Here is a 26,429-nt window from a genome sequence, read left to right as displayed (position 1 = left end):
GTCAGTCATAAACACTTCTGTAATTGCATACATCGTGTAGGTTTACAGATAAAGAGAATGAAGGTGGAATTTATTAAATACTTGCATGCAAACTAAATAATCATTTTATGTCCACTAAAGGGAAGTCAATGCGTCGGATATTGTTAGGACATAGTAATGGTTGTGTGTGGCCAGGGTCAGACGAGCGACTTTATTTTTTTTATCCAATAATAATCCAGTATTTATTCATTTCTTATTACAATATGGAGTCCATGCTTGAGAAATCTATATTTGTTTGAATAAAAATGTAAAGATTTACTTTACCGATCAGTTTTCCCCCTCTGTTATTGTTTTGTTATGTTCATTAAACATAATTTTCACAGTCCACAAAATGAAGTCATCAATCCCTTTGAACATGGTTTTGTAGACCAAGAAAATAATTGTCTATAGTTTGTTTGAAATCCAATTATCATTATATTAATATTAACTTGTAAAATTTTAATTCACCGTTCACTTTATGGTTAATTTAGCAAGTTTGCGAATGCAAATGAGAAATTACTGACTGTCGGAGAGGAAACTTTTTATCACTAACATCTCGTAAAAATTTTGCCCACACTAAAAATGTACAGACTGATATATAGAATATGCACCAGTCAATTGTAACCACGGCCCCCCATTCCCCTCCGGTCCTTGGGGAAGGCAGGGAAACTGGGCCATATTTTTACCTTCGAGTTGCCCCCTGCAGTGCCAAGTAAATGTGGTGGTTTTGTTTTCTAGCCAAATATAACGGGGTATGGGCCTTACCTAGGTGTCCCGGGGTGCGAGAGCATTTGGCAGGTATTTTACAAGCAGCTTGATTCCATAGGAGGGATTTTACCCAGAATTTGATGGAACAAAAGTCCCTGCTATTCCCCGGACCTGGGGTCTGTGGTTACAATTGAGAGGTGTAATAGTAACTGATTTATAAAAATGATGTTTTTTTTTAAACTTATCTGACGTTTACTGTTTGCTTTATAGTCCTATTTTATAACATGACTTGAGTAAGCTGTGAGTGTCTGGCTTTAGATTGGTCTCCAAATGTTATATGGGGAGGAACATGTTTAAGAATACACTTTTTTATGATAGCATAGTCCGCAAAACCTCCAAGTCCACTGTTATACTTTTGGTCTGACTAACAAGAAACCTCTATCCTGCTGCCCTAATTTTTAGCAACTTGTATTTTACATTTATATATAATGGTTTAAAATTCATTAGTATATATATATATACTGAAATTTACGTTATGCCACTTCAATAAAGCACAATTGAATGTATAATTACTTTCAATAAAGAATGAAAGTAAGTAATCCTTGTGTAACTATTTGACGTCAACATTTATCTAAAATTAGTGTGTCATTATGTCAATTAACAATGTTTCACATGTAATTTGGTAAGATGAACAAAAATATATTTTTTAATTTTTCACACCATAATATCAATCAGGTTTTTTCCAGCATGGCTTGGAAAATCCTACCCTTAGGCACACTGCATGGCTGGTTAAATTGGCACGCCTTTATATGAAAACGCTTCAAAAATAGTGTTTCTTTGGGATACCAGCTGTATGACGAGTCAAAACAATATTGCAAGGTTCCACCAAAAATTTGAAAACTATACAATGCTAAGATACCGATAATTGTACTCAACAATTTATTCAAGGGCCTTAGCAAACAACGCATTTTTTCTTATTTTTTGTGTGAAATAACAGTTTGAAAAAAACCCAGGCCTTATGATACTGAGACAGTTAAATACATGAAGTATAAAACAAGGTTTAAGAAGAATGTGTCATTATGCTGATACCACCCCATAATAGAGTATATTTTGACATCTACCATGTACATTTCTATTTTTAATTTTAGTAAAGAAGAATGGACTTTTTTGAAGATGAGGCTGAAGTCTCTGACCACAGCAGTAGTGCTTCGGCATCTGATGCTGGGTCAGACTCAGATGTCTCAGATTCAAGTGTGAAACAGAAGAAGGTAAAGAAGGACAAAAAGAAGAAAAAGGTCGTTGTATCAGATGATGATGATGACGACGAAGATGAAGATATTGGTAAGTGAAAAATGTCTTTAAACCATTTGTAATGCAGTAAGTAGCTTGTTCATTGTTGACATTATCAGCAAACCTATGTATGCCTATAATTTTACCTGTTATCCTATTGTATAACTAGATGAGGCAGCAATTGCTGAGGAGATGAAGGATTTTATTAATGAGGAGGAGGAAGAAGAGGGTGGAGAAGAGGAGGAGGAGGGCCCTGGCGCAGAGAAACGCAAACGTGAGTCTGAGGAAGAGGAGGATGACCAGCTAGAGGATGAGGATTACGACCTCATTGAGGAAAACCTCGGCATAAAAGTGAAACGGGTAAGTATTGATTTTGCATTAATTTTAAACCAAAATAAGTCAATTTTTTTCACCATTCATCTTTTTTCTTGTGCTCTGGATAACTTTTAATCTATATTTCCCTCTCGTGATTTTTGTTTCATATCTAATATAAACCTTTTCAAGAAAGCAGTGTGCGCTAAATGAATTAATTTCATTGGTTCAAAAGAAAACTGAAAGGGCCATTTAATATAAAATGTAAAATATGTAAAAGGCCATTGGGCAGGAATCATTTTAACTTTTTACATAGGAGAAATTCTCTCTGACTTTTGATTGAGAAAATGGTCTATACACGTTTTAGTAAGGACAATTAGTCAATAGTTCCATTTTTTGTAGAAAAACGTTAATTTAACTAATTTACTTTTCAACAGTCCAAAAAGTTGAAGCGTATCAAGCGTGTGGTGACAGATGATGAGGACAGTGAAGGAGAAAGGGAGCGAGGTGAGGACGAGAGGGAGAGGATCGCCAATGAGTTGTTTGAGGGCGACGAGGATGATGGAGAGGAGGAGGACGATGCTCGGTCCCGTATGACCAAGGCCGAGACTGAGGTGCAGGACCTCACTGTGGAGGGATCAGAGGAGGAGGATGGTATGGCTTCATATTCATAATAATTATAAATTATATAGATCTTAGAAGTTGATATTTTGTGACTGGGTTGCTTTTGTGTTTGATAAGTTACCTTAATCTTTGGATCACACCTTTGAAATTATCTTGTAACAAACTACTTTGGTTATATTGTGTGTTGCACAATACATGTTACATGTTAATAGCTAGAAAAGTTTATGTTGCAATGAATTATATACTTGAGCTAGAAAACAATGATGAACAAATTTAAGGTATTGAATACATGATGGGATTCCTGACCATTTTACAATTATTATTTTTAGCTCTACTGGCCAAAGGCCAGAAGAGCTTATGCGATGGTAATGTGTTCATAGTATGTGCGTTCGTGCGTCTGTAAACAATTGCTTGTGAACACGATACAGTCTTCAGTTTTGATTGTATCTTGATGAAACTTGTACAGTATCTAGATATCCATTAGAGCTGGGTTCCTTTCGAAAAGCAGCCAGATCCACCCATGCATGACTAGATTATGGCCCTTGATAGTATAAAAAATGCTATTGTGTAAACAATTGGTTGTGAACACGATACAGTCTTCAGTTTTGATTGTATCTCAATGAAACTTGTACAGTATCTAAATATCCATTAGAGCTCGGTTCCTTTCGAAAACCAGCCAGATCCGCCCATGAATGCCTAGATTATGGGCCATGAAAGTTGCAAAGAAATGCTTTCTATTTTTAGCCAGGTCTGCATGAGCGAATTCTATTTTTAGCCTAGTTTACATGTACATGTAAATTCAAGTCTAGAGTTAAGGGAGACAATTTGCAAGTCTAGGATTTTGAGAGACAATTTGCTTTTTGCTTCTGCAGTTGATTTTGTGAATTACTCTGCCTTGTTCTTGTTGAAAGCCCAAAGGCCATTTTTTAGCTTTAAGTTCTGTAGTTTTTGCATTCATCTTAACAAAATTGGTTGTGAATGTTTAAGTTATGCACCTGGTGTCATTACTGGCCATACCCAGGGTTCACAGGTTTGGTAAACATAAATCTGGAAAGGTTTGAAAATCTTTTTGTGTGTTCGTGCATCCATCTCAGCACAATTGATTGTGAATGTTTGTTCAAATTGATCAATGTTGTCCTAGGATGCCCTTGACTTTGACCTTTTGACCAACTTTTTTTAACTTTTAAAACTACAGAAATTTTTACTATGAGTACAGTTTTGAAAGCATTTTTTTTTTTTGTCAGATGACTTTTACTTGGCACATATTAAAATAGTTCATGCAACTAATCTGCTTACAATACTTTCTGGGCTCAGATGTTGAACGTGCTACGTTTTCAGGTAACCCAAACACAAAACATAAACTATATTATGTCTGTTGCCTTTTACCCATACATACATGCTCTGGATTGAGATGACCACAAAAGTCATGCCAGTAGAGCATAGGCCCTTTTGGGCCTCTTGTTTAATAATGTCATGCAACTGCAATGTCTTTGTCAAGTTGTTTTTGTAGAATTTAAAAGCTTTAGATAGCAACTCAATATTTGTTTGCAGAATTGGATGATTTCATTGTTGGAGATGATGGTCAACCCATCAGGGGGAAGAAAAAGAAAAGGCACATCATCCACTCAGATGCGTAAGTGTTCAGTCCTTTATTTTACAAAGCTTTATCTAACATTATCTTGCTAAGTAATGTATGAGATAAAATATGTTTACATAGAAATTGTATGATCTTAATTTAGTAAATGATTTACAATAAAGAACATTAGTGTTGATCAAAGGTATATACTGACTATTGTGTTGATTACAGCCTTCTGCAGGAGGCCCAGGACATTTTTGGTGTGGACTTTGATTTTGATGAGTTTAAGGAGTACGCCGGGGAGGAATCTGAGGAGGAGGAAGATGAGGTGAGAGACGGGAAATGTAGAATTGCTTTTTATTTCATCTTCTCACTTCGAAAAAGTAACTGTAGTCTAGTATTTTGGAAAGTTCGGCAGTCCTAAAAGATTAATGAAACTTGAATGTTCAGTGAAGATTCTTCTTTAGGGACTAATATGCAGGCTCTTATGAAATGCTTCCATTACTTAATGTAAGGATAAATGGTTTGAGTATGAATCATTTGTATGAAATGTATTGATCATGTAATTGTGATGTAATTTTTTGTATACCTTGGTGACTTGATTATTTCTTTTGGTGTTTTACAAGTGAACAATCTGGTAAATGCAGAGCCATGTAAGGTATAAACTGAGTTACAAATGATCAAAATGCAAATCAGTTTCGTATACAAAAACTTTTGAAACCACAAGTTGAGTCCCCCATGGTGTGATATGCTTTATATCGCATCCTGTACTAAATCATCTGGGGAAAAAATGCATTTTTGGCTTGAATTAAACATATTTGTTTATGAGTATGATTCCTGATTTCTGCCAGAAAATAATGGTGTCCCGACAGGATACTTGACTTGGAGGTTCAGGCATCCATCCACATAATGTTGTGTCCTTAGGTGTCCTGGCAATGTTTGCATCAAAGTCTGTTCACAACTAGCTCTAAACGCACTATATCATTGATAGGCGTTATGTCTCATGTTGATAGTCACAGCATACAAAAGTGAGATTTTTTTGTGTGTGCTGAATGATTTTGTCATGAGATCTGTAAATTTTTTATTATTTTGCAATTGTTAATTGATCGAACATGTTGTTATTGTTCAAGTACGAGGAAGAGGACATGGATGAAGAGGGGGGCACACAGAAGAAAGAGAAAAAGACTCGACCAAAGAAGGGACTCAAGGCCTCCGCTTCTGTAAGCAGACAGTATATGTCTTTGTTGTTTTAAAATATAGTTTCTTTAACTTAGTATAATTAATGTATTTATGCTTGTTAGCAGTGTAGTATTTCAAAGAAAATTTTAGGTTTTGTCATAGCTTTGTTTTTTTTCAAAGAATGTCATTCCTTGCAAAAGCTTGTTATGATGTGCATAAATCAAAACTTGTAGTAGACTTTCCCATCAAACTTGATTCACCCTTACACACAGACTTAATAATTTCAGACAGGAGTTATGTCTGTTAATGTTATCTAAAAATTAAAAAATCACCTTTAAAAAAGATAAGTATTTTAATTCTTGTTTTTAAATTTGATTTTTCTCACACTGAAAACAGTATGAGCCGGAGGCATTGAAGAGGGCGTTTATGACAGAGCAGGACAATGTTGTCCGAAACACAGACATGCCCGAGCGATTTCAGCTGAGGACCACGCCTCTGAAGGAGACTGAAGAAGGGGAGTTGGAGGAGGAGGCAGAGTGGATTTACAAGCAGGCCTTCCGTGTACCACCCATATCCACACAGGTAGGATTGTTTCCAAAGTTACTCTTTGATGTGTGTTGACATTAAGGATTTTCTTACAAGAATTTTCTATCATGTGTGTTAAATTCCTACAGCAAAATGCATCTTATTAAATTTGACTTTGACAACACACAGATATTATTTAGACTCTTATCCTTAAGAATTGTGATGTATTGATGTTTTCTTATTATGCCCCCCTTCGAAGAAGAGGGGTATATTGCTTTTCACATGTCGGTCGGTAGGTCGGTCGGTTGGTCAGTCCGTTGATAGACCAAAGCTTGTCTGAGTGATAACTCAACAATTCCTGGACATATGGTCATCAAACTTGACATGAAGGTTGGGCCTGACCAATAGATGACCCCTATTGATTAAAGGGCTCATCGGGTCAAAGGTCAAGGTCACAGTGACCTTTAATGGTAAAATTATTTTAAAGCTTGTCCGAGTGATAACTCAACAATGCCTAGACATATGGCCATCAAACTTGATATGGAAGTTTGGCCTGACCAGTAGATGACCCCTTTTGTTCTTGGGGGTCATCCGGCCAAAGGTCAAGGTCACAGTGACCTTGAATGATAAAAGCTTGTCCGACTGATAACTCGACAATGCCTGCACCCATGGCCCTCATACTTGACTTGGAGGTTGGGCCTGACCTGTAGCTGACCACTATTGTTTTTGGGGCTCATCCGGTCAAAGGTCAAGGTCACAGTTACCTTAAATGGTAAAAGGTTGTCCGACTGATAACTCGACAATGCCTGCACCCATGGCCCTCATAATTAACTTGGAGGTTGGGCCTGACCAGTAGATGACCCTTATTGTTTTGGGGGGTCATTGGGCCAAAGGTCACAGTGACCTTGAATGGTAAATGGTTTTTCATGTGATAACTCGACAATGCCTGCACCCATGGCCCCCAAACTTGACTTGGAGGTTGGGCCGGACCAGTAGATGACCCCTATTGTTTTGGGGGTCATTGGGCCAAAGGTCACAGTGACCTTGAATGGTAAATGGTTTTTCATGTGATAACTCGACAATGCCTGCACCCATGGCCCCCAAACTTGACTTGGAGGTTGGGCCTGACCAGTAGGTTGCCCCTTTTTTTTGGGGGGGGGTCATTGGGCCAAAGGTCAAGGTCATAGTAACCTTGAATGGTAAAAGGTTGTCGGAGTGATAACTCAACAATGCCTGCACCCATGGCCCTCAAACTTGACTTGGAGGTTGGGCCTGACCAGTAGATAACCCCTATTGATTTTAGGGGTCATGGTCAAGGTCACAGTGACCTTGAATGGTTAAAGGTTGTCTGTGTGATAACTCGACAATACCTGCACCTATGGCCCTCAAACTTGACTTGGAAGTTGGACCTGACCAGTAGATGACCCCTATTGTTTTTAGGGCTCATCGGGTCAAAGGTCAAGGTCACAGTGACCTTGAATAGTAAAAGGTTGTCCGATTGATAACTCGACAATGCCTGCACCCATGGCCATCAAACTTGACTTGGAGGTTGGGCCTGACCAGTTGATGGCCCCTTTTGATTTTAGGGGTCATTGGGCCAAAGGTCAAGGTCACAGTGACTGAACGATAAAAGGTTGTCCGAGTGATAACTCATTAATGCCTGCCTCCATGGCGCTCAAACTTAACTTGGAGATTGGGCCTAACCAGTAGATGACCCCTTTGGTTTTTGGGGGGTCATTTGGCCTAAGAGGTCAAGGTCACAGTGACCTTGAAAGCAAACTTGACCATTCCTGGACCTATGGTCATCAAACTTGACATGAAGGTTGGGCCTGACCAGTAGATGACCCCTCTTGACTATGGGGGTCATCGGGCCAAGGTCAAGGTCACAGTAACCTGTAATGCAAAAATGTTAACAAATCTTCTTGCAGTGATATTTCAACAATGCCTGAACCTATGATCATCAAACTTGACATGGAAGTTGGGCCTGACCAGGAGATGACCTTTATTGAATTTAGGAGTCATAGGGTCAAAGGTCAAAAGTTCACAGTGACCTTGAATGCGAAAATGATTCAAGTGATAATTCAACAATGCCTGCACCCATGGCCCTCAAACTTGACCTGGATTTGTGTCTGACCTGTAGATGACCCCATATGATTTTAGGGTCATTGGGTCAAAGGTCAAGGTTACAGTGACCTTGAACGAAAAAAGCTTGTCTGTGTAATAACTTGTCAATGCCTGCACCCATGGCCCTCAAACTTGACATATTGGTTTTTGGTGACCAGCTGATGGCTCCTATGGATTTTGAGGTCAAAGGTCATGGTCATAACACACTCTATCCTCAAACTTTGAATGGTCATAATCTTTAAACTTCCTCAACGGCATCCAAAGTCAGAAACAAATCAGCTGTCATTTCGGTCCATGCATATTTCATTCAATTGTCCATATAATCCTGACAACATGGCGCTCAGGGGGGCATAATGTTTGACAAACATCTCTTGTTAGTTTTTATTTTGGAAATCTAAATAATCATAATTACCGTTGTGAAATAATTGCTGAGTGACCTACATACTAACATGATATTGCATGTACAATCTTATTTTATTTTTGCAGACATTCTCAGAGCAGGATGGGGGCAGTTTTGGTTACAACAAGAAAGGCCCTACCATGGTAGAGAAGATAAAAAAAGCAGTGGACTTCATGAGAAACAAACACCAAGAGGTTAGTTGATTGTGATATATAGGATTTTCATGGATTTGTATTCTTTTCATGGTTGTTGTAAGTTGACTGAAGGTTTCAGTGATTAGAATGTGGGTATTTATTATCAGCAATCTGTGTTATTATTTTCAAGGTGCCGTTTATTGCTTTCTACCGCAAAGAGTATGTGGAACCAGATCTGAACATCAATGATCTATGGAAGGTGTGGCACTGGGATGAAAAGGTAGGCATGCATGTGAAAGACCTCTCCTTCCATTTGATTGAATCAGATGGTTCTTTATCTCTGTAAGATAATGCAATTGATGTGTACTTAAAGTATTATACATCTCAAACACGTTGTCAGTGTCAAATTTAATTTTGCAATTTTTTGCAGGAAAAATATCTATTCAGGCTTGAAGAGAATTTCAAATTGTTTGCACATTATACATAATTGGGCTTTATGATTTTTGTTATTTTACCATAGAACATGACAATTTGGTCCAGTGCTTGGAATCTGTATTTATGTTTGGTGTGATCTCTTTTGTAGTGGAGCCAGTTACGTACCAGGAAGCTGAACCTGATCCGACTGTTTGAGCGCATGCAGTCTTACCAGTATGAGGTGAACTCTGACCCGGATAAGGTTCTTGCCACCAACGTGCGGACACTCACAGAAGAGGATATTGATAGGTCTGTGAAAGAATATAAAACTACATTTCAGTGCAAGTCAATCAGTTGTGTGAGCAACTGTACTAGACCTGTCATTGTTTCAATTGATTGCTGGCAGAACAAATATTTTGACCTCATTCCTCAAGTGGCTTATTTATTTTTTGGTGCAATTTACTGCCTTCTAAAGGCTGTTTCCTCTTGCCAAAAAATGTCCATTTTTCCCAAAATTTTATATTTTTTTCCCGATTAGATTAATGTAGATTACGTTAATGAATAGAAAAAAACAATGAATTTCTTGAAATATAAACAAAAACTTGACAATACTTACTCTTTCAATGCATAATGTATGCATAAAAAGAACATGTATATTTATATATTAGCTGTTTTGGCCTGATTTTGTACCGTATTTTTCCAAAATTCAACATTTTCCCCAATTTGCAAGGCACCTGTGGTAAAAATAATTCCAAAAAAAAATGGGAAATGTTTAAACCTTATTAATTTTAGTATCTGGCAATACTAGTTTCTACTTGTCAACTGTTGTATGTGGGCCCCAGTAGTACATGTATGTTAACCATCCCCACATATTGCAGGGTGCGTAAGGTGGAGAATATGGATGAGCTGCGTGACGTGTACAACCACTTTCTTCTCTACTACGGCTCCGACCTTCCCAAGATGCGCATCCTGGAGCGAGAAAAACGGCGTGAAGAGCGTGAGGAAGGTGGTGAGGGACGGGATATTGATGATGAGGGAGACACGGTGAAACACGCCTCCCGCAAGTCTGGATATACTATCTGTGTCAACAACAAACTGGGTGAGTATAACTACTTATGTTTTTTTTTTCTTGACAGTGATTCACCGTATTGGATATTAAATGAACACTTGAATTGATCTGATATATTGTTACTACATTGCCTTGGACATTAAAAACTGTCCTTGTGTTCACACTTGATGGCTAGTTAAGAAGTCTCTCTCTTCTCCATTAACAAACTATACCTTTGTCATTCAAAAATCATTCTATTGTAGATGAGATAGCCTTGAGGTTTGGTCTAACTCCGGAGCAGTTTGGTGAGAACATTCGAGACAACTACACAAGGCATGAAGTAGATCAGTGCCCTATGGAGCCACAAGAAATGGCCAAAGACTATATCTCTGGGTAATCAAGCTGAAAGCATTAATCAAAATAAGCACAAGCCTGAAACAACTTGGGTTTGAACAAATAAAATATGTTTAGATATACAGTCCAAACTCATCATGTCGAAGTCGCCTGGACCTAGTAAAATACTGTGAGATAACGAACATTCGACATATCCCAAATACAAATATAGCACCTAACCCAACACATTCAAGTCAAACAGATGTCTGATGTACACATCCGCATTTAAATTGGTCTTGTAATATATTTCCGTTGTGAAAACAGCAAGCTTATTATTGAAAAAAAAATCCAAGTTTTTGTCAATTTTATTTAGTTCATGTTTATTGATTACACAAACACAGATATAAAACAAACAAATACATGGTTTAATAAACAACGATAAAGCACATATGACAGCAACTAGTATAAAACATGGTGATGCCTTCGTACTTTTCATTATATGATTTTGAATACAACTCCCTATTGCTGATCCAGATATCTGACATTTTGAAGCTCATTCTTTATGTGCCTATTCTCGGATTTTTTATTGAATCTGGTCTTGTTAGTCATTTTATGTTTTTTAGCACATAGTGCACAGACAAAATGTATCCCTGGTATGAGCTACCCTGGTTCATGCTTCAATGTATAGCACTGTCACATGGGCCCCAATTAACGTCCCTCCCAGAAGACGATTTGTAGTTTTTTAGGCGGTGCCCAGGAAATCGAACTTGCAACCCCAGGATTGACAGTCAAGAGGATTACCACTAGACTAAGGATCCGCCACTGAAACAATAAAATCTCTTGAGCAATAAATATCTTTATTAAAAACATAAAAATACAACTTTAATTATTCAAATTTAGCAATTATCCACCAAATTATAACAGATTTGTTAATTTGACACACATGCTAATGTAGTGACATGTCACAAACCGTCATGAAATTTTCGCACATTCAGTTAGATCCACAATTGGACAGAAAATTTGTGATGTTTGACCACAGGGACTGAAATATGACTTTGATACAGCAAAAAAGTTGAAATAGGTAAATGGACATAAGCAGAGTTGTTTTATATAGAAACAGAAGGGATAAATTCAGGACTTGGAAAAAGTTGAGATATCAGATATAGACATAGCACGTTGGGACTGTATTACCTTTTTCAACAAAATCTCAATTTCAATGACTTTGAAAGGCTTTTTTATATATTGCAAAATACAGATTTTTGGTCGTTTTCATTTGCACATCCGAAAGTGGCTGAATATTGTGGAATGTACTGGTTTCTTTTGAATTGTCACTGAAAATGTAAGTAACCTCAGTTTATTGCGTGTGTTTTTTCAGTCAATTCCCAACAGCAGAGGAGGTGTTGCTAGGAGCTCGTCACATGGTTGCCATGCAGCTGTCACATGACCCTATGGTGCGTCAGGCTGTCCGGGCAGCATTCTTTGAACGGGCACGATTACATGTTGTCCCAACAAAACAGGGAATAAAGGTCAGTTTGACTTTAAATGTTCTTATTATGCTGTTTTTAGGAAATGTACTGGGAGTACATAAAGCAATTGAATACTTAAGACAGCAGTTAAAACAGATGACCTTCATTTTGGAAATTAAAGAAAGGTACTTAGATAAAAAAATAGATAAATGCATTTTTCATTAGTTAAAAAATACTTTCTGTAATACTCTGTTTATGGCTTTGTGCTTACATGTTTATGTACATATTTGTCGGACTGCTGATAGGTGATAGATGAAGCCCACCCATGCTACCCACAGAAGTACCTGAAGAACAAGCCTGTGCGTGACCTGAAGGATGAGCAGTTCTTGCGACTCGTGGAGGCAGAGGATGAGAAACTCCTCACCATCTCCATCACCATGGACGAGGACACGGACAACCCTAACATACAGAAATACTTTGAGGAGATCAGGAACCTCTACTACAGAGTAGGTCATTGACACAGTGTTTTGAACTTGTCTACTTAATACATGTATGTATAGATACAATTATTCTGTTTTTAGCTTGACTATTCAAAGAATAGGTGGGCTATACTACTCGCCCCAGCGTCGGCGTCCGGTTAAAGTTTAAGGGCAAGTTGTGAGTCCAATACCTTTCATTCATTTGAGTTAATACTTCACACAGTTGTTCAGGGCCCCTGATTGATTATGAAACTTATGTTAAAGTTTTAGGGCAGGTTGGGATATTTATAAATAACTCCTATACCCTTTGTTCAATTGACTTAATACTTCACACAGTTGTTCAGGACCATCACACAATGATGTTACATAACTCCATATTCTTAATACAAGTTATGGCCCCTGATTGACTTAGGTTAAAGTTTTAGACAAGTAAAAGTTGAGGGCAAGTTTGGATTTTAATAAAAAAAACTTCTATACCTTTCATTCAATGCACTTAATAAAATTCAAAATTATTTACGACCATTTTACATCAAGAAACATAACTCCATTTTAACTCTAAATACAAATTATGTCCCTTAAATATATATATATATATTTTTAGTTTCTTTTGACAGGCACATTTTTACATTCTTAACCAGTGTTTTACCAAGGGAAAACAAGGAGGGCTATACTATATGGCCCTTGAATTTTTTTTATTTTTATTATTTTTTTTTTAAATTTGATTTTAATTTCTTTTGAAAGGCATATTTGTATATTCTTTACCACATTTTCATAATGGGAAATCAAGTTATTTGAATAACTGGCATCATTTTTCGGGTGGTGGGAGGGCAACATCAAAGTCACCTTATGTATTGAATAATTTTAGTTAGGTTTGACTTAAATAGACCAAACTTGGTAATATGACATTGTTATTGTATTTACTTCTAAGTCAAAGCGGCGAAGTCAAGCGCGCTGTCTTACGACAGCTCTTGTTATTCAAACATTCTATATAGCATTTAAATGTTTTAATAGCATGCTCAAATGAAATAATGCTAAATTAGCTTAAATTATAAAAAAAAACAATGTATTTAATAAATAAATAAAGGTTGATGCATGAAAGAACAATGATTTCTAGTTAATTCCTGATTACTTGTTGTACATACCAGGATGAGTTCAGCCACCTGGTGCAGCAGTGGAACACACAGCGAACACAGGCCCTGGAGAGAGCCCTCACCAAGATCCTGTACCCACAGTTTGAGAAGGAAATCCGCCTTAAACTCATTAATGAGGCTAAAGAGGGAATTCTCAAGGTAACCAATACTTGCTGTCAAAGTTGAGTTTCATGTACAAGTTACCTTATGAATAAATGTATGAATAATGGAAAGTACAGCATTTGACAAAACAGCACAATAATTTTGTAAAACTGTTCATTGGTGTAATATTTGGGCCTACATGTACATGGCAGTGTTACTGGTACAAATATAATATAGTTTACTTTGTTTTTGCAGGCATGTTGTCGTAAGCTGTACAACTGGCTGAAGGTGGCGCCCTATGAGATGGAACAGCAGATGGATGATGACTACGACCTCGATGATAACGACACTGGCGTCAGGGTCCTTGGCATTGCTTACATAGCTGAGAGGTATAATTGTTAATGTATATTTGAGTGTCATTTTGAATGCATACAATGATAGCATGACTTTGAGTCAAACTATGAAATTACTTTGATATTTTCATTTGATCGACAAAAGCACACGTAGGTCTATTGTTCAAATTGACTTCAACTTGGAAAGTACAATGAGTTATACATTTCAATGACTTGTTCATGTACATGTTTGTACTGCAGGGACACAACAGCTTTTGGATGCATGGTGAACGGGGAGGGGGATGTATCGGACTTCATCCGCCTGCCCAACCTCACAAAGAGGATCCGCTCACAGAGATACATGGAGAGAGAGGAAAAAGTAATTGGCTATATATGTCATCCTAGAAAATGCTCCTCATAACCGATGATTCACCTTACTATGCAAAAGTTATTTTGGGCAAAACTGTAGATTAATTTATTCTTTAAATAGTAATTTTTCATATTGAATATTTCACTCTCTTTACATTGTTTCCATGTAGAAAAAACTAGAATTCGATACAGAAATACATATGTGCTATACCTTGAAGGAAAAAGACATGGAAAGATTGAAGACCTTCATAGAAACCAAAAAGCCACATGTGATAGCAGTTACAGCTGAAAACATGTAAGTTCTTTTTACCATTAAACTATGAGGGAAAAATGGTGCTCTAACCTTATTTGAATGTTTATCAAACTGTCTAATAAACATGAAAGGGTACATTTCAGATTACCAATATGTTTAGAAACAATACTTTCTTTTCCTTTGAATAAGCTAACATGTTTTCAGTGACTCATCATGAAAACAGACAGGTCAAGTCTTTTGACATGATTTAAACTAGCAATACGTTAGATTGAGTGCTGACCTTTTATTTCCCCCTTCCTTATAGATGAGTTTCAATGTACTGATTAATCTATGTCCTGTACCTTACTGATGTTTTGTTAGTTACTATTATATACCTCCCATCGCAGTGATGCATTGATGATCGTTGATGACATCAAGAAGGTGATAGCTGAGCTCGAGCAGGAGGCCCAGATGCCGCCCATCAACGTTGAGCTTGTAGATAACGAGCTAGCCCTTGTTTACGCCAACAGTGCTCGTGCTGATGTAAGTGGGAATGTCTTGCATGTCTGTGTGTCTGGTTAAAAGAATAATATCAAGCTGAAGTACATTGTAGAAAGTTGTAAACTCCATGAAATTATCATACAGAATAGCCATGATAATACAACTTTTTTGCTTGAGCTGTTTCCAAGAAAGCGCCAGCACAAATAATTTATTTTATTTTTTACCTTATTCATGTACATGTATTTACTGACTTAAGATTATACATGAATGTGTATTTACTAACTAATGATTATACATGTACGTGTATTTATTGACTAATGATTATACATGTATGTATATTTTTATCATCTGTCCTCTCTATGCAGGAAGAGTTCCGTGAGTATCCACCCGTGTTGCGTCATGCTGTGTGTGTGGCTCGGAGGTTGCAGGATCCTCTCATTGAATACGCCCAACTGTGTAACCAGGACGATGACATACTCTGTCTCAAATATCATCCCATGCAGGTAATACCAGTTTGTCAAATGTCAGGAAATTGTCTTATGATGGAAGGTAATGTTTTTTTCAGTTTGTATTGAATAGTAATGATTGTTAGTCTGTTAAAACAAATGGAAAAAAGTCCTCTTAGACAGTGCAGTTGCAAATAAAAAAAAATGTTTCAATTTAATATTTATTCAAAATGCCTTCATTAACTGCAAAACTGTGGACTCCATAATCGCACAACAATTACTGCTTTCAGGACTCTCTGCCAAAAGAAGAGCTGTTGAATGCGTTAAACCTGGAGTTTGTGAACCGGGTGAATGAGGTGGGCGTGGATGTGAACCGGGCCATAACCAACTCTCACACTGCTGTCCTTGTGCAGTTTATTTGTGGCCTGGGGCCAAGGAAAGGGGCTGCTCTCCTCAGGGTAAGCAGAGGGCTTTAGTTTTATAAAATAGTCTACTAGTAAAACTTAAGAGGTGTTTACTTTCATTAATTGCCATTGATTACCATCAACGACTTTTCGTTTTGTGCATGGTTTTGTTCACACTTATTTCACAGACATTGCCACAACTTATTTTAACAGGTTTGTGAAATTTGATTATAGTTATTTGGAAAAGTATACTCTCCATTTATACTGCAAATTAATATTTTCCCAGACATTACGCCAAAACAGCACTCGGCTGGAGAACAGAACTCATCTAGTCACCATGTGTAGAATGGGACCAAAGGTTTTCATCAACTGTGCTGGATTCATCAAAATAGACACCAACTCACTTGGTGACAGGTATGAAGAGCTTGATTTAAATCATTTTGATAGTTTAATCAAGGACAACCTTGCAAATGTCAAATGTTCAATAGATTTGAATTTAACTTTCATGTTTTTAGCTCTACTGGCCAAAGGCCAGAAGAGCTTATGCGATGGTAATGTGTACGTAGTATGTGCATCGGTGCGGTCGTGCGTTCGTGCGTCTGTAAACAATTGCTTGTGAACACGATACAGTATTCAGTTTTGATTGTATCTTGATGAAACTTGTACAGTATCTAGATATCCATTAGAGCTGGGTTCCTTTCGAAAAGCAGCCAGATCCGCCCATGCATGCCTAGATTATGGCCCTTGATAGTATAAAAAAATGCTATTGTGTAAACAATTGGTTGTGAACACGATACAGTCTTCAGTTTTGATTGTATCTCGATGAAACTTGTATCTAGATATCAATTAGAGCTCGGTTCCTTTCGAAAACCAGCCAGATCCGCCCATGAATGCCTAGATTATGGGCCATGAAAGTTGCAAAGAAATGCTTTCTATTTTTAGCCAGGTCTGCATGAGCGAATTCTATTTTTAGCCAAGTTTACATGTACATGTAAATTCAAGTCTAGAGTTAAGGGAGACAATTTGCAAGTCTAGGATTTTGAGAGACAATTTGCTTTTTGCTTCTGCAGTTGATTTTGTGAATTACTCTGCCTTGTTCTTGTTGAAAGCCCAAAGGCCATTTTTAGCTTTAAGTTCTGTAGTTTGCGCATTCATCTTAACAAAATTGGTTGTGAATGTTTAAGTTATGCACCTGGTGTCATTACTGGCCACACCCAGGGTTCACAGGTTTGGTAAACATAAATCTGGAAAGGTTTTAAAATCTTTTTGTGTGTTCGTGCATCCATCTCAGCACAATTGATTGTGAATGTTTGTTCAAATTGATCAATGTTGTCCTAGGATGCCCTTGACTTTGACCAACTTTTTTTAACTTTTAAAACTTCAGAAATTTTTACTATGAGTACAGTTTTGAAAGCATTTTTTTTTTGGTCAGATGACTTTTACTTGGCACATATCAAAATAGTTCATGCAACTTATCTGCTTAAAATACTTTCTGGGCTCAGATGATGAACGTGCTACGTTTTCAGGTAACCCAAAAACAAAACATAAACTATATGTCTGTTGCCTTTTAGCCATACATACATGCTCTGGATTGATATGACCACAAAAGCCATGCCAGTAGAGCATAGGCCCTTTTGGGCCTCTTGTTTAGCTTTAAGTTCTGTAGTTTGCGCATTCATCTTAACAAAATTGGTTGTGAATGTTTAAGTTATGCACCTGGTGTCATTACTGGCCACACCCAGGGTTCACAGGTTTGGTAAACATAAATCTGGAAAGGTTTGAAAATATTTTTGTGTGTTCGTGCATCCATCTCAGCACAATTGATTGTGAATGTTTGTTCAAATTGATCAATGTTGTCCTAGGATGCCCTTGACTTTGACCAACTTTTTTTAACTTTTAAAACTACAGAATTTTTTACTATGAGTACAGTTTTGAAAGCATTTTTTTTTGTCAGATGACTTTTACTTGGCACATATTAAAATAGTTCATGCAACTAATCTGCTTACAATACTTTCTGGGCTCAGATGTTGAACGTGCTACGTTTTTAGGTAACCCAAACACAAACATAAACTATATGTCTGTTGCCTTTTACCCATACATAAATGCTCTGGATTGATATGACCACAAAAGCCATGCCAGTAGAGCATAGGCCCTTTTGGGCCTCTTGTTTCTACAACTTGTAATGTGATAAAAACAATAATTGAAGGGTACCACTCTAGCCACACCAAATAATTTTTTTAGCATTTTTAATTGTTCAGGTATTATCATTCTTATAGTGAAAAGATAGTTAAGCCCGCTTCTGTTTGAAATAAAATTGAAAAATATGTTTATTTTGCCTGCTTACTAACATCTTTCCTTGCTAAAAACAAACAAACCATTAATTTGGCATGGCCTTGATATTCCATTCACTGTTGCAGCACGGAGGCATATGTGGAGGTTTTGGATGGTTCTCGTGTGCACCCAGAGTACTATGAGTGGGCAAGAAAGATGGCTGTCGACGCGCTTGAATATGACGACACAGCGGAGGATGCCAATCCAGCCGGGGCCCTTGAGGAAATCCTTGAGAGCCCAGAGAGGCTTAAAGACCTTGACCTTGATGCCTTTGCAGAGGAACTTGAGAGACAGGGCTATGGTGACAAGCACACCACTCTGTATGACATCAGAGCTGAGTTGAACCACAGGTATAAGGATTTACGAACCCCCTACCGATCACCTACCAATGAGGAACGATTCAACATGATTACCAAAGAAACACCAGACACATTCTACATAGGTGAGTATTTCCACATCAAATACTCCTATTGATTTTCATAAAGAGTTTCATAAGACATATTGGAAGTCTGTTTTTCTACAGTACTGAAAGACAATAAGAATAACTGTGTGCAGTTATACATTAGATTTCCACTCAATTGACTTGATACTTTATTTACAATAGCTTCAAGAGCAAGCAATCTTGAAACCCACTTTTCTCCAAAAGTTTATGAGCCAGAGTCATAAAATTTACAGGATTGTTTAACAGCAAGGGTTTTTTGCTGTTGCCAATGAGTGCAGAGTTATGGCCCTCGACTTAATGAAAATATGGCATACAGAAAATGCCATTTGTGTCATGCATATTTGCAAATGTATGAGAGCCATGATCATGAAACTCTACAGGAATTTTAGCGAGCATGTTGCAACATGGGTGTAGTGTGTAGCCTTCTTTAGAAAAGTAGAGTTATGGCCCTTCACTTAAGTTAAAAAATTGCACAAGAAGCATGGAACCTTAAGCTTAAAACATGTTTATGCTTCATTTAGTGTTATTACATGCAAAAGGTATCTTAAACTAGAAACACATACATGCTTTATATCTTTCAATCCTGTTACAGGCAAGCTTATGTTAGTGCGAGTGGTTGGTATCGCTCACCGGAAACCCCACGGTGAGCAGCTGGACCAGGCAGACCCTGTCAGGAACGAAGATACTGGTCTCTGGCAGTGCCCATTCTGTAACAAGAATGACTTCCCTGAGCTCAGTGAGGTACGACTTTAATCACACTGCTTGCAAGCTCAAGTGAAATCTACCACATTTTTTGACAAGGGAGCACTCATGTGGGCATAATGTTGGGCAATATGTGTATTTATAAAACTTAATGTATTTATGCAAAAATGTAGTTTATGATGTATTGGTAGATGTCAACATAAAATATATGGTTTCTGATTACAACATATACCTTGGAAGAAAATTCTGAAGAATGAAACTGCACAAAAGTGAGCCAATTCAGCTTCAATTCAGATAATTGAATAAATCAATTAAAATACATGTCAAAGTCTATATACATGCTCTTAATTTGTACTCATAGTTGTTGTACGAGTGAACTCTTCAGTGTTGTATTCATACACTTAAATTTTAATTTTTCAAGGTATGGAGTCACTTTGACAATGGAAGTTGTCCTGGCTCTGCAGTTGGGGTCCGAAGTCGCCTTGACAATGGCTGCACCGGTTTCATACACATCAAAATCTTAGTGACAAAACTGTTACAGACCCGCTGGAGAGAGTTAAGGTAGGAATGATTCTTTGTAGTTTACATATGAATGGACGTTCATATAGGAATGGATCTTCTTGTTTTATAGCTTTTATGGTGGGTTAACTTCATTTATTTCCATTTGTGAAATATTGCATCATTTGTATAAATATAAAATAATTGTCTTTATTAACATCTTGCTTCAATCTGATGTAATTTGATGTAAAGTTAGTTTGGTTTCTGTGTTATAGATCGGAATGACTGTCCATGCACGAATCACAAAGATTGACATTGACCGCTTCACATTGGATCTTTCCACAAAGACTTCGGACCTACTAGACAAGGACAACCAGTGGAAGTAAGCAATACATTTAGATGTATTGAACTGTATTCATTATTTGATTAACTTTTATGTAAATTGCACAGATTTGATTAATAATTACATTTTTCCTGTGTCAATATGTTTTTGCTTTATGAATGAAACAGGGTGCAAGTACATAAAAGCTTGTATGTAATATTTGCAAAATGAAAAGTAACACTTCATGCTTTTTTACCAGACCTCCCAAAGACCTTTACTATGATGCTGACAAAGAGAAAAGCGAGTTAGAAAAAGAGGATGAGAAAAAGAAATTGCAAGCCAGACAGAGTAAGTTGCTTGAATCTCTGGAAATGGTCATGTATATAATATAAGTGAAAATGCATCTTTCCAATGTTATAATTGATATGAAAACTAAGTTTTTACTTCATTTTATTGCCTTTGTAAGATTGAAGCAGTGTATATATTTCTTTACATATCCACCACGTTTCAGCATACATAAAGCGTGTGATAGCGCACCCTAACTTCCACAACATCAGCTACAAGGAGTGTGAGAAGATCTTGGCCAACATGGACCAGGGAGAGTGCATTATCAGGCCCAGTAGTAAGGTAAACTGAGTAATTGTAGAGGTCCATGTAGTGATGCAAGGCTTCAAAAAGCATTACAAAAGAGGTCTTGTATTGTATGTCTGGTCATGTTGGCAATATTTACACTCTGATTGTGTTTGAATCCACCGCGTTAAGCTTTCTTTTACAATTGCTCTGGTCCTTAAACATACCATTCTTAAGTTACTGTGAGATCATCTTTCTGTAAAAAAGTGCATGATTGTATATTTTGCCAGGGTGCAGACCACCTGACTGTGACATGGAAGGTAGCTGATGGGGTCCTACATCACATAGATGTAGTGGAGCAGGGCAAGGAGAATGCCTTTAGTCTCGGCAAGTCCCTACTCATCGGTAATGAGGTATGCAGGTTTTCTGAAATTTGCATGTCATTTGTTTTGTTCCATTTAATTAGTAAGAATTTATAAGGGTTTGTGAGTTTCAATGGTTATTGTACCTAAAATCTACAAATTGTCTAGAGGCTTTCTTGTACATGGTTAAAGATTGTGTTCCTTTCATTTTATTTGGTACTCCTACACATGTGAAAAACAAATATAGCAAGTATCCTTTATGGTGTGTTTTTCCTTTTGTAGGAGTTTGAAGATCTTGATGAAATCATAGCCAGACATGTTCAGCCCATGGCATCCCATGCCCGTGACATTCTCAACTTCAAAAATTACATGGACATGGATGGAGGAAAGAAAGAGGTTGCAGAAAGGAAACTGTACGAGGAAAAGAAAAAATACCCATCTAAGTAAGTTACTCCATTTTGACCTATAAGCATGGGTGGGGTTTTATTCAAAGCAATTGATTAGTGAAATGAGTCATAACAGCAATAGGTCATTCTCTCGTAATTTCTGAGAAGAAATATAAAAAGAACAATGAAAAAATATATAAGAGATTTCCCCCAACAGGATTCCCTATTACCTGAGTGCCACAAAGCAATATCCCAGCAAGTTCCTGCTGTGTTACATGCCTCGAAACAAGCCACGTTCAGAATACATCAGCGTGAGCCCGGAAGGCTTCAAGTACCGTCACAAGAGCTTCCATTCCCTCAACTCAATGATGCGCTGGTTCAAGGAGCACTTCCGGGATCCCATAATTGGCATGGGTACACCCAGTGGTAGAACACCCATGGTTGGCCATACTCCAAACTTCAGCATGCAAGGTGAGTCATTTTATGCAAAATGAGGTGTCAAATTTCACCAAAGATTAGTGGGCATCTCCTTGCGTGTGTGTAAACAATAATTACATATATTGAACTAACTTGACATCACTTTCAGGTCCTTTTGGTTTTTTTATGCCCCCAAAGGTGGGCATATCAAAATCGCACCATCTGGCCGTCCGTCTGACTCAATAACTCAATATAATGGACAGATCTTAGAATAACTTCCCACATGTGTTCGGCATACCAAGACGACGTGTCGCGTGCAAGAACAGTGTCCCTACCTCTAAGGTCAAGGTCACACTTAGGTGTTTATTCCAATGGAATGCTGCATATAAGGACATAAAGTATAGGTTGTCGTGTCCGGGCTGTAACTTTCCGTTGTATGGACAGATTTTAAAATAACTTGCCACATGTGTTCGGCATACCAAGACGACGTGTCGCGTGCAAGAACAGTGTCCCTACCTCTAAGGTCAAGGTCACACTTAGGTGTTTATTCCCAATGGAATGCTGCATATAAGGACATAAAGTATAGGTTGTCGTGTCCGGGCTGTAACTTTCCGTTGTATGGACAGATTTTAAAATAACTTGCCACATGTGTTCAGCATACCAAGACGACGTGTCGCGTGCAAGAACAGTGTCCCTACCTCTAAGGTCAAGGTCACACTTAGGTGTTTATTCCCAATGGAATGCTGCATATAAGGACATAGAGTATAGGTTGGCGTGTCCGGGCTGTAACTTTCCCTTTTATGGACAGATTTTAAAATAACTTACCACATGTGTTCGGCATACCAAGACGAGGTGTCGCGTGCAAGACCCGTGTCCCTACCTCTTAGGTCAAGGTCACACTTAGGTGTTTATTCACAATGGAAAGCTGCATATAAGGACATAGAGTATTGGTTGTTATGTCCGGGCTGTAACTTTTTCTTGTATGGACAGATTTTAAAATTACTTGCCACATGTATTCCACATACCAAGACGATGTGTCACGTGCAAGACACATGTCCCTACCTCTAAGGTGAAAGATACACTTTGAGTTTATTCACAATGGAATGCTGAATATAAGGACATAAGAATGTAGGTTGTCAAGTATGGGTGGTATTTTTTATGTTCAGAGGCAATTTAAAATAACTTGCCATATATATTTGTTTGATCTTTAACTTTTTATGTACTGACCTTGTTCATAGGTCAATGTCACATTCGGGGGCATTCGTCACATACTGTGACAGCTCTTGTTTAATCATGTTTTTAATTCATAAAAAATCCACAATTTTTTGTATTATTATTATTATACCACAGTTATTTAGCACTTTTATCACAAAATATATACGTTCAAAAGTGCTTAACAAACAAATATACGTATACATACAAACAATCTATAGAAAGAATCCATGTCAAAAATACACATGGTAAAAAGCAACACTATTAAAGTCTACATACAAAATAAGATAAAAAGCAACATTTAAACTGAACTTAAATGATATGGACAGAGTTAAGCAATCACAAAGTATACAAAAACATATTAAAACTGTTCTTTAAGATATCCCAAAAGTACAAATACTTATGATCTGATAGATCATGTACAACTTGTTTACTATCTTCATATGATAATACAAATACTGTCATTCATTTGTTCCTTATTGCAATAAAATGCTAATAGATAATTTGCTGGTTCATAGCTAAAAATGGTGAATTGAAGTTCAACAGGATCCTTAACATGTATTAGTTTAATTTATTGGTATTAAGCAAATGGTACACTACCAGTATTCAACTATCTAACATGAAACATGGTCTGAGGTATGTAACTTTAAACCAATAGTCTCCTTATTTATAATTATGGTTTCTTGCAATCAGGTGTGGATGCTGCAGCCATTCATCGTGCAGCAAAGGGTCTTCCCAGCAATATTTACAACACGTTGGCCCAGGTGGCGGGCGTCACTCCTGCTGCTGGGGTCACACCAAGGGTCACACCTGGATTCACACCCGCAGGGTTCACCCCCAGGACGGGGTTCACTCCACACACACCACAGGCTGGCACCAGTGGATACAGGGTACGCTGGTCTCAAACTTCTATGTTTATTAATAAAATACAATACAATGGATACTGGTTAAATAAACACACTATTATCATTTTTAGTTAAGATGGCAGTCAATTCAAATGAATACGCTAACTGTATATTGTTGTTAGAAATGCTGGGTAAAGATTCTCTCTTGGCCTAAATTGGACCTTATTGAATGGCACCCCAATTATAATGAAAACATCTTCAAAAAGCTGCTAGACACTGCTCTCCAAATGGGCTACATTTACAATGAAAGCTTAATAGTTTTAAGAATAAATACTAGCTCTGGTATCGGCATTATGCCCAACAATTCCTTATATCTGAGATACTTCCTTTTTGCTGTTTATATTAAATAATAGTACTTGTATCTCCCATGCAAACTCATTCAGGCATGATTTGAATAAGCTAATGGCTGTCTTTGTAATTGAGTGAAATGAAAAAACTAAGAATAAACTTCCTTCTTTCAGTCTGGAGTAAGTGTGACCCCACTGCTGACCCCAGCAGCTGCTGCCACACCCTCCTATCAGCCAACCCCGAAGGCCCAGTGGCCAGGTGCTACACCCAGGACCCCCCGCAGCAGTGGACAATCTAGTATGTATCAAATACTGTTTACGAGGGGTTTTCAAAAGTTCTGTTATGAGTAAAGCATATATTCGTTTTTTTTTACTCTAATTTTTGTTGGAACATTATTTGGGGCAGGCATATAATACTGCAAATTACATTGAAAGTCAAATATGGGTTTACAACAAAATAAGATTGTGGATCTAATGTGGTCAGCTTAATATTAACCTGAAGATGTAACTTTTTGAAGGACTCCGGTATATATTGAAAAATCCGGTGCTAGTTAAATGAAAGGGTTATAACTTTAGAAAGAGTACCTGATTTGTTTTTATGTATTTGCTTAATTTCCTTTATATCAGTTATGATGGCCATCTTTTATATGATTATATATTATTTACTCTTAACTTACAGGTAGCAAGGCGGGCACAGACTGGGCAAAGGCTGCGGAGATGTGGGCCAAGCACAAAAAGTTGGCCCCAGGGACCCCTCGCAGTCCCGCAGTGCGTCAGTCCCCCAGGGGTCGCGTCGGACAATCTCCCGCGGGAGACGCCACACCACTGTTTGATGAGTGAGAGGAGATGGGACTGGCAGATGGATAAAATACGTGGACGAGAATAGAGCAAATATGATTGATTAATGGCCAAATCATGAAAGACCATATTGACAAAAATCAGTCTTCTGCATGTGACATTGTGTGGATTGTGTCAAGCAGTGTATTAAGAATTTTACCTTTGGTATTCGATCTGTTCAATTTAAGTGGATGCCAGGTTTTTTCAGCAATTTTCTCAATCATGAGTTGCTTTGCCTATTAACAGTGTGAAGTTGATTGTTTTACGTTAAAATGCATGAAAGCATAGTGTCAGAGCAAAGTATGCGTTTGTAAAGTGTCTCTTCCTCATCATGATAGAGAAATTGTATATACAATGTAGATTTTTTTATTTGTCTTATTTTATTTACAATAAATATTTAAGATAATGTTGATTATGTCAGAGGTTTGAAACCGCACTCATGTCATTATTAAGTTTTATATCTGCCTTCTATATAGCGTGGGGCCTATGATAGAAAGTATGGTAGCAAAGTATGGTAGTAAAACAAAAATACTTCCATACATGCACGTGCATGTACAATATGTTAATGTGCAGTATGGAAATACTACATGTGTATGTACTGAGGACTACACTGATAATTACCGTGAGTTGGAGAAGCTGCATTTTGTATAAAGGTGGTTTATTCGTACATTCGTACGGTAGTATAGGCTTATTCTGATGCTCGTTGTGGTCGCACGCAATATGGATGACAAATGTGGCAATTGTTCAAAGTGTTACTGCATCTTTTGGCCGTAGAAAACAACAAAAGATTTGTGTAAAACTGGTTTAACATAATAGTACAAACAGTGCTTAAGTTCTTAATTACTATGCTCTTGCTTATGTAAATATGGCTGTTTATGATTGAAAATGCAATAAAAATGAAAAAAAAAATGTATTTTCTCTTCCTACTGCTTGCCAGTTAAAGCGACCTACTGCTTAACCATGGAAACGGGAGTTAACTCCAGTATATTCAACAGTAGGGCAGTGTATTTAC

General features: G+C 37.4%; 1 protein-coding gene across 1 annotated transcript; it reads left to right on the top strand.

Annotated features, from left to right (window-relative positions):
• Nucleotides 1-228: 228 nt before the first annotated feature.
• Nucleotides 229-26,308, top strand: LOC128231817 (transcription elongation factor SPT6-like). Its single transcript, XM_052945017.1, is given in 36 exon segments — nt 229-286; nt 1,875-2,067; nt 2,186-2,376; nt 2,766-2,982; nt 4,504-4,585; nt 4,760-4,856; nt 5,659-5,748; nt 6,104-6,289; nt 8,843-8,950; nt 9,081-9,170; nt 9,474-9,613; nt 10,183-10,403; nt 10,616-10,745; nt 12,061-12,211; nt 12,457-12,657; nt 13,776-13,919; nt 14,118-14,251; nt 14,456-14,573; nt 14,782-14,858; nt 15,203-15,338; nt 15,662-15,799; nt 16,033-16,200; nt 16,433-16,560; nt 18,564-18,919; nt 19,512-19,660; nt 20,043-20,136; nt 20,139-20,182; nt 20,395-20,501; nt 20,701-20,789; nt 20,953-21,068; nt 21,302-21,424; nt 21,656-21,816; nt 21,977-22,230; nt 24,082-24,278; nt 24,755-24,878; nt 25,260-26,308. Coding segments are annotated over 35 exon segments (5,106 nt in total). The 5' UTR covers nt 229-286; nt 1,875-1,883; the 3' UTR covers nt 25,421-26,308.
• Nucleotides 26,309-26,429: the final 121 nt, after the last annotated feature.

The sequence above is a fragment of the Mya arenaria genome, chromosome 4 (genome assembly GCF_026914265.1).
Source record: "Mya arenaria isolate MELC-2E11 chromosome 4, ASM2691426v1".
Lineage (NCBI taxonomy): Eukaryota > Metazoa > Mollusca > Bivalvia > Myida > Myidae > Mya > Mya arenaria.
Note: the sequence above shows the minus strand (reverse complement) of the source record. Positions and strands in the feature narration are given on the sequence as shown.